The sequence below is a fragment of the Microcaecilia unicolor genome, chromosome 2, assembly GCF_901765095.1.
Source record: "Microcaecilia unicolor chromosome 2, aMicUni1.1, whole genome shotgun sequence".
NCBI classification, from domain to species: domain Eukaryota; kingdom Metazoa; phylum Chordata; class Amphibia; order Gymnophiona; family Siphonopidae; genus Microcaecilia; species Microcaecilia unicolor.
This window is the reverse complement of record NC_044032.1, coordinates 226,774,611-226,788,288: the sequence shown is the minus strand read 5'-3', so window position 1 is coordinate 226,788,288 and position 13,678 is coordinate 226,774,611. Positions and strand designations below refer to the sequence as shown.

The window sequence follows — 13,678 nt, the reverse complement described above, 5'->3', positions numbered from 1 at the left end:
TTGAAACATTGTATTCCATATGAGCATCAGCGTTGGGTGCAAGAACTCTTTAGCCAGAGCTGAGAGTAATCGCTTTTTCCAATTTCTTGTGTTTGCTTTATGAGCAGTTGTTTATTGAAACTTTAATGAGGTTCTATGTTTATGCTTCATTTGAAGTCACTTTAGAAGCTATTTGTGCACATTGATTTTTTGCTTCAATAAGTTTTTTCAATATACTTGGATTTGAAACATATTTATAATTAAAGTAAAAACAAAATGTTATTAAATAATATAGAGGTTTTGGTCTTTGGAGGCAAATGATTGCTTACATACAGTAGGCTCAAGGGTTTAGAATAGCCATGCGCTATAGGAGACGTGGAGGGACATAATCGAAAGGGGCGCCCATGTTTTCCTGAGGATGTCCTCGCAGGACATCTCGGGGAAGGGGCGGGGAAACCCGTATTATCAAAACAAGAAGGGCATCCATCTTTCGTTTCGATAATACGGTCGAGGACACCCAAATTGCAAAATTTAGATTGACCTTAGAGATGGTCGTCCTTAGAGATGGTCGTCCCCGATTTTCAGAGATAATGGAAACCGAGGACGCCCATCTCAGAAATGACCAAATCCAAGCCATTTGGTCATGGGAGGAGCCAGCATTCGTAGTGCACTGGTCCCCCTGACATGCCAAGACATCAACCGGGCACCCTAGGAGGCACTGCAGTGAACTTCAGAAATTGCTCCCAGGTGCATAGCTCCCTTACCTTGAGTGCTGAGCCCCCCACCCACCCCAAAACCCACTACCCACAACTGTACACCACTACCATAGCCCTTATGGGTGAAGGGGGGCACCTACATGTGGGTACAGTGGGTTTCTGGTGGGTTTTGAAGGGCTCACATTTACCACCACAAGTGTAACAGTTAGGGGGGGATGGGCCTGGGTACGCCTGCCTGAAGTGCACTGCACCCACTAAAACTGCTCCAGGGACCTGTATACTGCTGTCATGGAGCTGGGTATGATATTTGAGGCTGGCATAGAGCCTGGAAAAATATTTAAAAAATATTTTTTTTGAGGGTGGGAGGGGGTTGGTGACCACTGGGGGAGTAAGGGGAGGTCATCCCCAATTCCTTCCAGTGGTCATCTGGTCATTTAGGGCACATTTTTGTGGCTTGGTCGTAAGAATAAAAGGACCAAGTAAAGTCGTCCAAGTGTTCGTCAGGGATGCCCTTCTTTTTTCCATTATCGGTTGAGGATGCCCGTGTGCTAGGCACGCCCCAGTCCCGCCTTCACTACGCCTCTGACACACCCCTATGAACTTTGGTCGTCCCCACAATGGAAAGCAGTTGAGTCTGCCCAAAATCGGCTTTCGAGTATGCTGATTTGGGTGACCCTATGAGAAGGACGCCCATATTCTGATTTGTGTCGAAAGATGGGCGTCCTTCTCTTTCAAAAATAAGCCTGCTAATAGCCTTGCCACTGACGGACATCTGATGCCTCCAGGTCCTTTTTCCTCTTTTCTTAGTGATATGTCACAGTGTTTTTTGTTCCCTGGGATTCTGTCAGGCACTTGTGACCTGGCCACTTTTGGAAGCAGGATACTGGGCTAGATGATCTGTTCTTATGTTTTTATGACCTCCACTCTGCTTTTGACACTAGAAGAGCTGTTTCTATCAACCTGTTTGTTTTAACCTAATCAATAACAATATGCTCTTGACTAGACTCAGTGACATCAGTATCTCATACTGTCTTCAGTTGGTTCTCCTCTTTTCTTTACCATTACACCCTCTCTGTATCCTTTCCATCTTCCAGGTCACTTATATCCACTCCCTTGTGGCATGCCTCAGGGATCCATTCTGGCCCCTCTTCTCTTTAACATTTTCCTCAGCCCTTTTGCTACTCTCATTCAAGATCTCTCAGTTTCTGTCTACTTCTACACTAATAATATTTAACTAGTTTCTTATCAGGACTTTGATATCCCAGAGCTTACACCCAATTCAGCTCTGCCTTGACTTGATCACTGACTGGCTTCAATCCCGCCATCTCATGCTCAATCCTGACAAAATCATTGCTTCTCTGATCACTGGCCACCATCTTTGTCTCTCATATGCCCCCACCATGTGTAGTAGGCCTGCAGCTCTTGTTCATTTATTTTATTATTTAGATGTCTACCTGGACTACCAACTCTCCTTTGATATCTAAGTTATTTCAGTTGTGAGATCCTGTTTTCATGTCCTTCGCCTCATTCAGTCTCTTTGTAGTTGCCTTGATGAAAATACTTGCACCACTTTACTTTATACTTTGGTTGTGTCTCGCCTAGATTACTGCATTGTCATTTTTGCGGGCTTCAGTTCAGCTCTTCTTTAAAAGATTACAGTTGGTCCAAAACACCTCTGTCAGGCTTTTAACCAATGAATAGCGTTTCAACTGAATTACCCCTCTTTTCTATCAACACCATTGGCTGACAATCTTTTATAGAATTTATCATTAAATCCTTACCATACCTTACATAGCTCTTCATACTAGGTCACATCCTTACTTAACCTCATTGATCTCTAATTATATCCCAACTAAGATTTTTCTCTTGATCTACTTGCCAACCCCTCCGTTTATCACTCTCGAATTGACTTAACAAGGAAAATGCTTTTCCTTGGCTCCTTCATTCTGGAACTTCCTTCCACTTTCCCTTTGGGTAGAATTGTCCTACCCAAATATTAAATCTACCTTGAAAGCTCACCATTTTTCTTAAGCTTTTCTTGGCTGGGCTGGTTCACGGTGATTTGCACTGGCAACACTTAGTCATATTTAGTCCTTGTAAACCGCTTTGCTTGTGCCCATTGAAAAGAAGTGTATAAAGAATCAAATAAATGACGGTTCAGAGTGGCCAGGTATCAAGGGCCAGTTCTATAACACCGGTGTTAAAATTTTCATGCATGTTACATTCTATAAATATGTACGTAACTTGCATAGTGCACATTTGCAAAGAGGGCATACAATTGGGTGGAGTGTAGGTGGAGAGTGGGTGTTGTTCATATATATAGCTGTACCTTATAGAATACTATAACATATGCATATATCTCCAGCACTTACAAGCAATCACTTACACCAGCTCGATTGCTGGTGCAAGTTACAATTAGTTATTTAACTTATAGCCCGTTAAAGCTGACAAAGCAGTTCAAAGTGGATTACATGATTAAAAATGCTAGATAAAAGATCTAGGATGCAACATAATAATAATAAAACAATTAATAACTCATTCATTCATAAAAAACAATTAACAGCTCATTTTTCATCAAAACATTTTCCCGGAATAGAATTGGTTTAAACTTTTTTTTAAAGTATCAATACTGCATATTTACTGCAGATATTGTGGAAGGATAGACTATACACTAGCTGCTTGATATGTAAATAAAGATGTAAACACTTAGGTTTTTTCAGAAACAATCCCTTTAGTTTTTGGGAAAGACAATGCCATTGTATTCTGTGCATTATAGAATCGGCCAACCACTGGTCTACAAACAAGAGGAATCATGAACTTAGCTACTAGACCATGCAGAATTGTAAAAACCAGCTTATTTCAAACAATATTCTAGCTTCTATTGGAAGCCAGAGTAAAATCACAAAAAAAGGAGTAATCCTATCTGACTTTTTTAAAAGGAAAAAAAATCTATGATCCAAGGTAATACCTAAAAGTTTCAGTGAATGATCCAGTACATAAACTTCTCCATCAATTTTAATATTTCATTGCACAACTTGATTCAATCTAGGAAACATGGCAAAACATGGCTCATCTTGGTGTGGATCCAATCTTACAACATATGACACAGATAAGTTTTAGAAGTTCTAAGTAAAGTCTGAAAGTTTGATATTGCTTAAAACATTGATGGAAATAAATGGTGAAAGTAGAAAAGTCATAATATGTGGGAGCTTTTTTTTTTACTTGTGTGTAAAATTTAGGTGCAGATCCTGCACCTAGCACACATAAGTACTAATTAGTGCCAGTAATTGCTCGTTAATCAATTAAATTCTGCACATGCCCAAATTTGCACATGTAATTTTTGGCAACTTTTATAGAATTCGGGGGATAATGTGCACCACCACCCCTGAGAATGCCTTCCTTGCAAGGTATAGTTAACTGATTCTGCATTATCTACCATGGCACTAACAATCATTAAAGGGCCTCTTTTATCAAGCTGCTCTAGCGGCTCCCAGTGCGGTAATGCTGACAAAGCCCATTCACTTTGAATGGACGCCGTCGGCATTGCCATGCGGGAACCACTAGCACGGCTTGATAAAAGAGGCCCCACCCAAAGACTTTGCTTTACACATTTATTTTATGGCTGTCTGCACCAAATGTCAATCATGCCCCCATACGTTACTATGGAGGTTTGCTATAAACTTACATTCAAAATTGCCAAACTTTACCATATTTTGGTAAGTAGGCCACTAAATGTTACTTTGAATTGTATATGAATTCTTTAAAATTGATATATTTTGCATGCTACTTTTTATGAGGTTGCATATGATTGTTCTTTATGTACATTTACATATTTATTTATTAATACAAATTTGTTCATCCCCTTCCCGACATTACTTTCAGTAAAATTATTTTTCGGAAATGCAAAATAAAACCAAACATTTCACTGCTAATTACCTCCTACAGGTAAAATCCACTGGCAGTGAATCAACTTTATAATGCAATTCAAAGATGAATAACACTACCTTGCTTGAAAGACCCTTCCAAAGGCTCCTTCCCCAATATCTCTCACATATTCAATATTGTTTCTTCGGTACTCTAGGGAGAGCAACTTGGTGTTAAGGAGAAGTGGCACACGCTGGTACATGGGGTTAGGATGGAGTCTGTCCAACAGTAGCTCTGATGGAAGGGCTGTGAGTGCTGGCAGGTCAGTTTCCCTGTAAATAAATTAAAAAATAAAGCTTCAATGATGATGCACACTCACTTTGTCATAGGAAGTTTCTATGTACTCATATTTCCTAAGAGCAAGACTCATTCTTATGACATTGTATAGAATAAAATCTTTAAATGAGCAAAGAAGATGGGCCTAGGTATGTGGAGGGCAATTTTATAAGAGGGAGCCTTATGAAAGAACTTTTTTAATGAACCTAAATCATGCCTATTTGATATGGACAAGTAGGCGTCTAATGTGCCTTGAATTAAGGTGTGATCACTTACAAAATGTTTACATTTTGCATGTATGCGTTTAAGTTACCATGTTGTTCATTTTTAAAGCACTTAGACTTACAAAGTTCCAAAGGTTACTATGGGTAACTTTGTAAGTGTAAGTGCTTTGATAATATGCCTCCATATTTCATAATCATTACATATTAGCTGATACTACTCCTGGTCCAATCAAACTCCACCCATGTGCATGCCCACAGTGACAGCGCACACCATACAAATACCCCCTAATTCTATAAAAGCCACTAAAATTGCGCACACAATTTAATTGAATATTGAGCTAATTAGCGCCAACAATTGGCTTGTTAACACCCAATTATTGACACTAATTATATTTAATTGAATTTTACAATTTTACATTTATGCAAAAGATCTGCACCTAAATTTTACCCACAAATTTAAAAATGGGGTGCGGAAATGGAAGGTTCATGAATGGAGTGGGGGCGTTCCTAACATTTACACACACTCTTATAGAATGAGGGGGGTAAGCGCCTAATTCAGGCTCCTAAATTTGCACCACGTTTCAGTTGGTGCAAATGGCTGTGTCTAAAGTTAGCTGCGATTCCCTGGAGTAAGCGCTATTCTATAAACCGTGCCTAACTTTAAGTGCGGTTTATAGAATAGTCCTTTTTCGGGGCTGTTTTTTTTCGTGCCATATAGAATTCACCACATAATATGTACTGTTAAGCTGGTCAGTATCTTATGATAAACTATATACAGCTTCCCCTGGATTCTATATAGGTCACCCAAAGTTGAGCGCAACAATAATTGGTCAATAAACAGCAGAAAAAGGGAGGTTATAAACATTCATGTTTAAACACAGGAAGGCAATTTGCCATCAAGCCAACCACATATGATGGGATCTTGGGACAATCTTTTATAATCAAATGTATTGCTAACAATATTTAATTTGCTAAACTCAACATTAAGATATCTTCCCCTCCCCCTTGAGATGCACAGCACCCTCTCTCGTAGCATATGATAATAAAGTCAGGTTTTCAGGATATTCACAATAAATATGCATGAGATTGATTTGCATATTCATTGTAGATATCCTGAAAAGCTGACTGGCAAAGTGGTACTCAAGGACGGACTTGGGAAGCACTGTAATAGAACAGTGTCATTTACATGCACAACCACCATGAGTTGCATGCCAGCATTTACAGCAGGCTTTAGCAGGTGTAAGTGATCGTACCCAAAGTAAGGCTCTTCATGCTTACATGAGTCCTTTAGCTTCTTATCACCATTCTTGCACTGAAACCTTTGGCGGTCAATATTTAAGAGACTTGTCAAGATAGCTTTGAGAGTTACCAAAATAAACTAATCGGGTTAAGCCAGGGATCCTCATGAATTTTTAAGCTTTGGCCACTTTGGTTTCTAATAAGCTGAAGGAGAACCGTCAAATATCTTCCCATGAGGGCCACAAGCTGGTTTGTCATTGACATCCATCTCCCCCAGCCCACCTTCAAACTTCATTGTGGGGTATCCTCAAGGTTGTGAGCATTTCCAAATGAATTCTCCTTTCTCTATTGAGAAATGTCTTGTCCTCCAGGCATGAAGCTATTTCCCCCATCCACTTTCCATTTTTTGTCCTGAGCCTGAGTAGAAGCAGGGTAGCAGAAAAAACCCAGAAAGACAATGGGGGTTACCCCAGAGGTCTATGGGGGCTGTCATTGGCCCTCAGGCCTTGCATTGAAAAACATTGGGTTAAGAGAAGGTGACATTAGGGACATTCCAGACTCATGGTTAGAGTTCAGCTGGACAATGCTGCCAGTCAGCTCTATATGGATAGGGGCAATTGTATAAGTGGGCGCCTCCTTTTAGATGCCCCAATGCTGCATGCTAACAGCTTATTCTCTAACAGCATCCAGGTGCCCAGATTCTGTTGTAGAACACTACATTGGTGCACCTAACATTTATGCACCCACCATTACAACAGCCATAGACCTGGCATAACTGCAGTCATATGAATGCAGCAAGGGAGTATGTAACTTCCAGTATTCTGTAAGTTGTGCACATAACTGGAAACACCACCCATCCCCCCATATTCCACCCATGTAAATGATCCCCTTGCATTTATGCACTATGCCACTTACAGGCTTAACCATAATGCTGCCACATGTGTAAGAGTACACTTACCAGTGCACTACAAATGCTGGCTCCTCCCACGGCCAAATGCCTTGCATTTCGCCAGGTTTGAGATGGCCAGGTCCGGTTTCCATTATGGCTGAAAATCGGACCCGGCCATCTGCTGGCGATCCTATTCTAAATCCGGCAAGTGATTTGGCCGGCACCAAGCATATTTTGAAAATACGCTTGGCTCCGCCCGCTTATGGCGCCAGGCCCGAAGATGGGCAGCCATCAATTTCGCTGGCGCCGTTCGATTATTCCTCTCTAAATTGACTTCACTGATTCTTTAAAGGTACAAGACCCTGGTACCAGTAAAGATAAGGTTACATAGTTTATTGTCTTAAGGACACAGTGTTACTGAAATCTGGTATGCATTGAGGGGCATTTTCGATAGTGCGCCTAAATCGGACTTTGGACGTTTTGCGCTAAACATACCAAATCCAAAAAGGAATACACCAACTTTAGAAAACATTATTGACATTAATCGGCTTTAATTAGAATTTATGCACAGGAGTGGCCTAGTGGTTAGGGTGGTGGACTTTGGTCCTGAGGAACTGAGTTTGATTCCCACTTCAGGTACAGGAAGCTCCTTGTGACTCTGGGCAAGTCACTTAAACCTTCATTGCCCCATGTAAGCCGCATTGAGCCTGCCATGAGTGGGAAAGCGCGGGGTACAAATGTAACAAAAACTATTCTGTATTGTGATGCACATAATTTCTAAGTCACATAGCTGAAAAGGGGGCATGGAACCGGCAGGTCATGGGCATTTCTAAAATCTATGTGCATTGTTATACAATACAGCCAGACTGCGCCTAATTTAGGCATTGGCAATTACACCAAGTCTTACTTGGAGTAACTGCCCATGACTAAATTTACTTGCATGGACGGGTGCACCGCATATTCTATAAACTGTGTAGAAATGTAGGCGTATTCTATAAAATATGACTAAATTTAGGTGTAATTTATAGAATACGCCTAAACGTATTTTTTTAGGCATGATATAGAATCTAGCACTATATGAGTACATGGGTGTTCTATCCACATTCTGCCCAAGCTCCATCCATAAGCATGCTCACTAGCAAAATATGCATATATTTCCAATACTTGATATTCTATTAGAGGAAATTTATGAGCATAAGTATCCACTCGTGCATGCAAATGTCTAAAATACTTCCATTCATGTTCTTGACGCCTAAATCTAAACAGCTCCATATAGAAGTACCCCCAGAGAGGGCAATGTTACAGGTCACCGGGGTTGTGAGGCCAGGTAGGTGACTATTTTGGGTCTATTTTATAAGGGCACAAACTTAAGGGTCCTTTTACTAAGCTACAGTAAAATGTAGCCTTAACGCACCCTTACACAAGTCTATCCCGCGCACTAAGGCCATTTTTACTGCAGCCTGAAAATGGCCAATTTTCAATTTTCCCAATTAATGGCCATGCACTAATGTTGCCATTAGCGCATGGTAGTGTTGTTCAAAGTACTAGCTCAAAGTACTTAAGTAAAAGTAAAAAATAAATGTATATTTTAATACTTAAGTAAAAGTACAGTGAAAAGCACATAAAAGAATTTACTTAAGTGAGAGTAAAAAAAAGTTATTGCATAATACTTTCTGAGTAAAAAAGTAAAAGTACCACAACTACAATGAATGCAACTATTGTTAACGTTTTAATCCCAATAACTTTACTGCTGAACAATTCAATCCACTTTGCTTTTAGTATAACTAAATTTTTGAAAATGAGTATCACTCATGCGAGTGCGTTTGTGAGTCATTAATCCAGCACAGCTAAAAAGATGTTCAACAACTGCACTATCAGGTCTCTCAGCTCCAGTACTCCAACCCCCCCCCCCCCCCCCCCCCCCCCCCCAGTATCTTTTACAGCCTTCATTTCTTCGATAGTAGCGAACAGCGACTCATTTCTTAGTTGTATGATTTTACTCAGCAAACTGTGCACAAATTAGTAGACATGAAAAGTACATTTTCTACTTCTGAAAGCAGGATTAGTCAGTGTAAATTTGCAAGCTGCTATTGTATCAGCTGTAAAATATAGTTTGGTAATTCATAGGCAACTGAAAATCGTAGAACATATGTTTAGAGTTAAGACATGGTATTTACTGAATTCTCCTGATTGTCATCTCTTGTCTCCAAAGATATTGTTGTGAAGATACTTTAAGGAAGTTCTATTATTGCAAAAGAAATAGATATACATTTATTTATTTATTTATTAGGATGTATTTACTACCTTTTTGGAAAAAAATTCACTCAAGGTGGTATACAACAAAAAAAAGTCACACACAGGCAACTGACAATTACAGAAGTAAAAATATTCAACAATACAAGGTACACAATAAAACATTTTAATAGACAGCATATAGTTGTTACTACATTGGTAAAACTCAAGTAGAGGATGCTGGAGGGACAGAAGAGGCAGCTCATATAGATTTCCTTGACATAGCTCCTTTTCTAGAAATGTCCTAGGATGTTATTCTCTCGTAAGTATTCCTTCAATTTAAAAAATAGTTGTGTTGGAGCCTTCCTTTTCTTGTGGTCGCAATGCAAGTGCATAGTTAAATCTCAAGATAGTTAATATGCTTTCTTTGACCCTTAAGTGTTTTTTGATTGATAAAGAAATAGCCTCATAGGGGGAAGTGATTTTGGGCCTTAATGTTTTGGTGGGCAATTTTTGGAGAGTAATTCAAGTACTAGATGATTTCCTTATGTTTGATTTACTCTTCTTTTCCCATTAATGTGGTCATGATGTTATTTCTTTCAATTTTTTTGGGATTGCATTTTCAAAAGAAACTAATAAAAAAAAAATTCAGCACACTTGGATGAAAAGGAAGAAGAGAAAAAGAAATACACAAAAGCACTAAGTCAATATAAAATAACCCTACGAATGCTATAGCTTTTTAAAATATTTCTCTTTCCACTGCATCATGCTGATGATATACGATAAAACATCAGTAAAATAGGCAGTGCTCCAACCACGTATAAAAACATAATTCTTTTTTATTAGAACCTAATGTTATCTTTGTTTCTTTTTCACTTTACACTCCAAGCTTGCTCATAAATTATCCAAGGGGCTCAAAAATTCTTGATGGAGAGATATAAACCCATAAAAAAGTATGTTCTTTATTTAACTGTAAACTTGGTCACAGGCTCCATTAAAAGAAGCCTATGGAAACGAGTTTGGACAAACCTACAAAACCCATCTTAGAAACAACAATATAATTTTTATAAATGCAAGCCATTGCATTTAAAGCTTATGCATATTCAGCACTTCTATACAACTAGGAAGGGGGACTGAATATACATACAAGGCAGTAACCACCACCGGCTATTCATAACCTAGCGATATTCAGCTGCTAAGTATATAGCTGCGTGCGTCTGGTAGCGCTATACAAATGCTAATAATAATAATATATAGCTAAGCCTTCAGATATCCAAGACATTGTAAGCCTTACCTGCTTATGTTGTTCCACTTCTTTTGTCTCCGGCAACAAACAATGGCCATAATTATGAGAAATGCTAACACAGCAAAGCTGGAGATGATGGAAATAATGATTGTCATGGAGTGAGTTGGAGAGAAGGAAGAAGATGAAGGCGAACTGGGAGTCTCAAAACTTGCTTTCGCTGTCACTAGAGAAGAGGCTATGGGAAGAAAAAGGGGGAGTAAGGAGGTATACTTATTGTACGGATTGACTGTACCACATAAGGGTTAACGCATCCTACAGCCAAATCTGTTGTCATCTACTTTTTTTGAAATTAAAGCAGCTGAAAAAAAAATGAAGGGGAAAGTCTCCAAAATGAGAAAGCAAAATTTCTTTACCTTTAAATCAAGGTCAATAAACAAACAGGTAAATTTTTCAAAGGGATTAATACAGTTACCCCCAGATTCTATAAACAGCAACTAATGTTGTGTTTGCAAATCAGCTTGCACAGCCGATCTGTGCATGATGCAGCTTACTTGCTTAAAAAGCCAATCAGCACCAAAAATTGGCTAACAACCAATTATTGGCATTAATTGGCCTTAATTAGGATTTCCGTGCAGATCATATTTTATAATGCATGTAAATTTGGGGGGACATGGCTTTGGGCACTTTGGGGTGTTCTGGGGTGTTCCAAAATTTTATGTACATAATTACAGAATTTGACTGAACTGCGCTTAATTTAGGCAGCAGCATTTACACCAACTTGTAGCAAGCGTAATTGCTGGTGCCTAATATTAGGCACACTTTCAGGCTCATTTTCAAAAGAGAAGGATGCCCATCTTTCGACACAAATCGGAAGATGGGTGCCCTTCTCACAGGGTCGTCCAAATCTGTATAATTGAAAGCCGATTTTGGACGTCCCCAACTGCTTTCCGCCACAGGGACAGCCAAAGTTCAAGGGGGTGTATCGGAGGTGTAACGAAGGCGGGACTTGGGCATGCTTAACAATTGGACGTCCTCGACCCATAATGGAAAAAAAGGGCGTCCCTGATGAGCACTTGGACGACTTTACCTGGTCCTGTTTTTCTTACGATCAAGGCACAAAAAGATGGCCGAAATGACCAGATGACCACCGGAGAGAATCGGAGATGACCTTCCCTTACACCCCCAGTGGTCACTAACTTCCTCCCACCCCCAAAAAACATCTTTAAAAATATTTTTTGCCCGCCTCAGATGTCATACTCAGGTCCATCACAGCAGTATGCAGGTCCCTGGAGCAGTTTTAGTGGGTGCAGTGCACTTCAGGCAGGCGGACCCAGGCCCATTCCCCTCTCTACCTGTTACGTTTGTGGACGAAATAGCGAGCCCTCCAAAACCCACCACAAACCCACTGTACCTACATCTAGGTGCCCTCCTTCACCTGTAAGGGCTATGGTAGTGGTGTACAGTTGTGGGTAGTGGGTTTTGGGGGGGGGGGGGGTTGGGGGGCTCAGCACACAAGGTAAGGGAGCTATGTTCCTGGGAGCATTTTATGAAGTCCACTACAGTGCCCCCTAGGGTGCCCGGTTGGTGTCCTGGCATGTGAGGGGGACTAGTGCACTAGAAATGCTGACTCCTCCCATGACCAAAGGGCTTGCATTTGGTCGTTTCTGAGATGGGCGTCCTTGGTTTCCATTATCGCCGAAAATCAGAAACAACCAAGTCTAGGGATGACCATCTCTAAGGATGACCTAAATTTCAAGACTTGGGCGTCCACGACCGTATTATCGAAATGAAAGATGGATGTCCATCTTGTTTCGATAATACAGGTTCCCCACCCCTCCATCAGGACGTTTTGCGAGGATGTCCTCAACAAAACTTGGGCGACCCTTTAGATTATGCCCCTCTATATCTCCTAAGCGCTATTCTATTAAGGACACATACTCCCAAATTCTATATATGGCAAATTAAGTTGTGTGCACACAAGGCCAAATTACGCGCACAACTTAATTAACAAGCCAATCAGTGCCAATAATTGGTACTTAACCAATTAAGGGGTCCTTTACTAAGTTGCGCTGAAAAATTGGCCTGCAATAGACACATGTTTTGGGCGTGCATAGAATTATTTTTTAGCGCACCTACAAAAATGCCTTTTTTAAATTTTTACCAAAAACGGACATGCAGCAAAATGAAAATTCAAAGAAACAAATGGGGTTCACACTCTCCACAGTAACGGAACACAACAGTAAAGGGGTGGAAAGGACCCAAAATCAAATGATCAGTCAACCACACAGGGGTAAGATGCTCCAAAAGAACCCTTTATTCAGACTCAACACGGTCCGTGTTTCGGCTAGAACAGCCTTCTTCAGGGGTCAATCTATTGGTGTTCAGTAATATATTGATTGATTGATGGAGCATTTAGATATCTTGGCAAGCTTTTTGTGTAACGTGCTGCCTGAACAAATGCAAAAATTTGGAGCATCTTACCCCTGTGTGGTTGACTGATCATTTGATTTTGGGTCCTTTCCACCCCTTTACTGTTGCAAAATGAAAATTGCCACACGTACATTTTGGATCTGAGACCTGTTACTGCAAGCCATTGACTTGGCAATAAGGTCTTCACGGGGTAAATGAACGGTAATGGTCTACGTGCGTAGCTGCCGCGCATCAGAAAATAGAAAATATTTTTGGGACATGCGCAGCGGACGTGTGCTAAAATTTTAATTACTGCAAGGACCACATGGTAACTGGGTGGTAACTGCAATTTGGTGTGCGTTTGGCGCACTAGGTGCCTACGCAGCTTAGTAAAAGGAGCCATAAAGGCACTAATTGGGCACTAACAATCAATTATTGGCATTAATTGGCAACAATTTAGATTTACATCCACATCTTACTAAGTGCTATTCTATAAAGATCTGCATGCAAATTTTATAGCGTGTAACTCAAAAGGGGTGTAAAT

The 13,678-nt window shown here is 40.2% G+C and overlaps 1 protein-coding gene across 1 annotated transcript in view; it reads right to left on the bottom strand.

The window, feature by feature from the left end:
* The window catches only part of MUSK (muscle associated receptor tyrosine kinase), a 223,407-nt gene that overhangs the window by 19,408 nt on the left and 190,321 nt on the right, over nt 1–13,678 (bottom strand). The window contains 2 exon segments of the mRNA XM_030193747.1: nt 4,700–4,891; nt 10,774–10,960. Of these exon segments, the coding sequence (XP_030049607.1) occupies nt 4,700–4,891; nt 10,774–10,960 (379 nt within the window).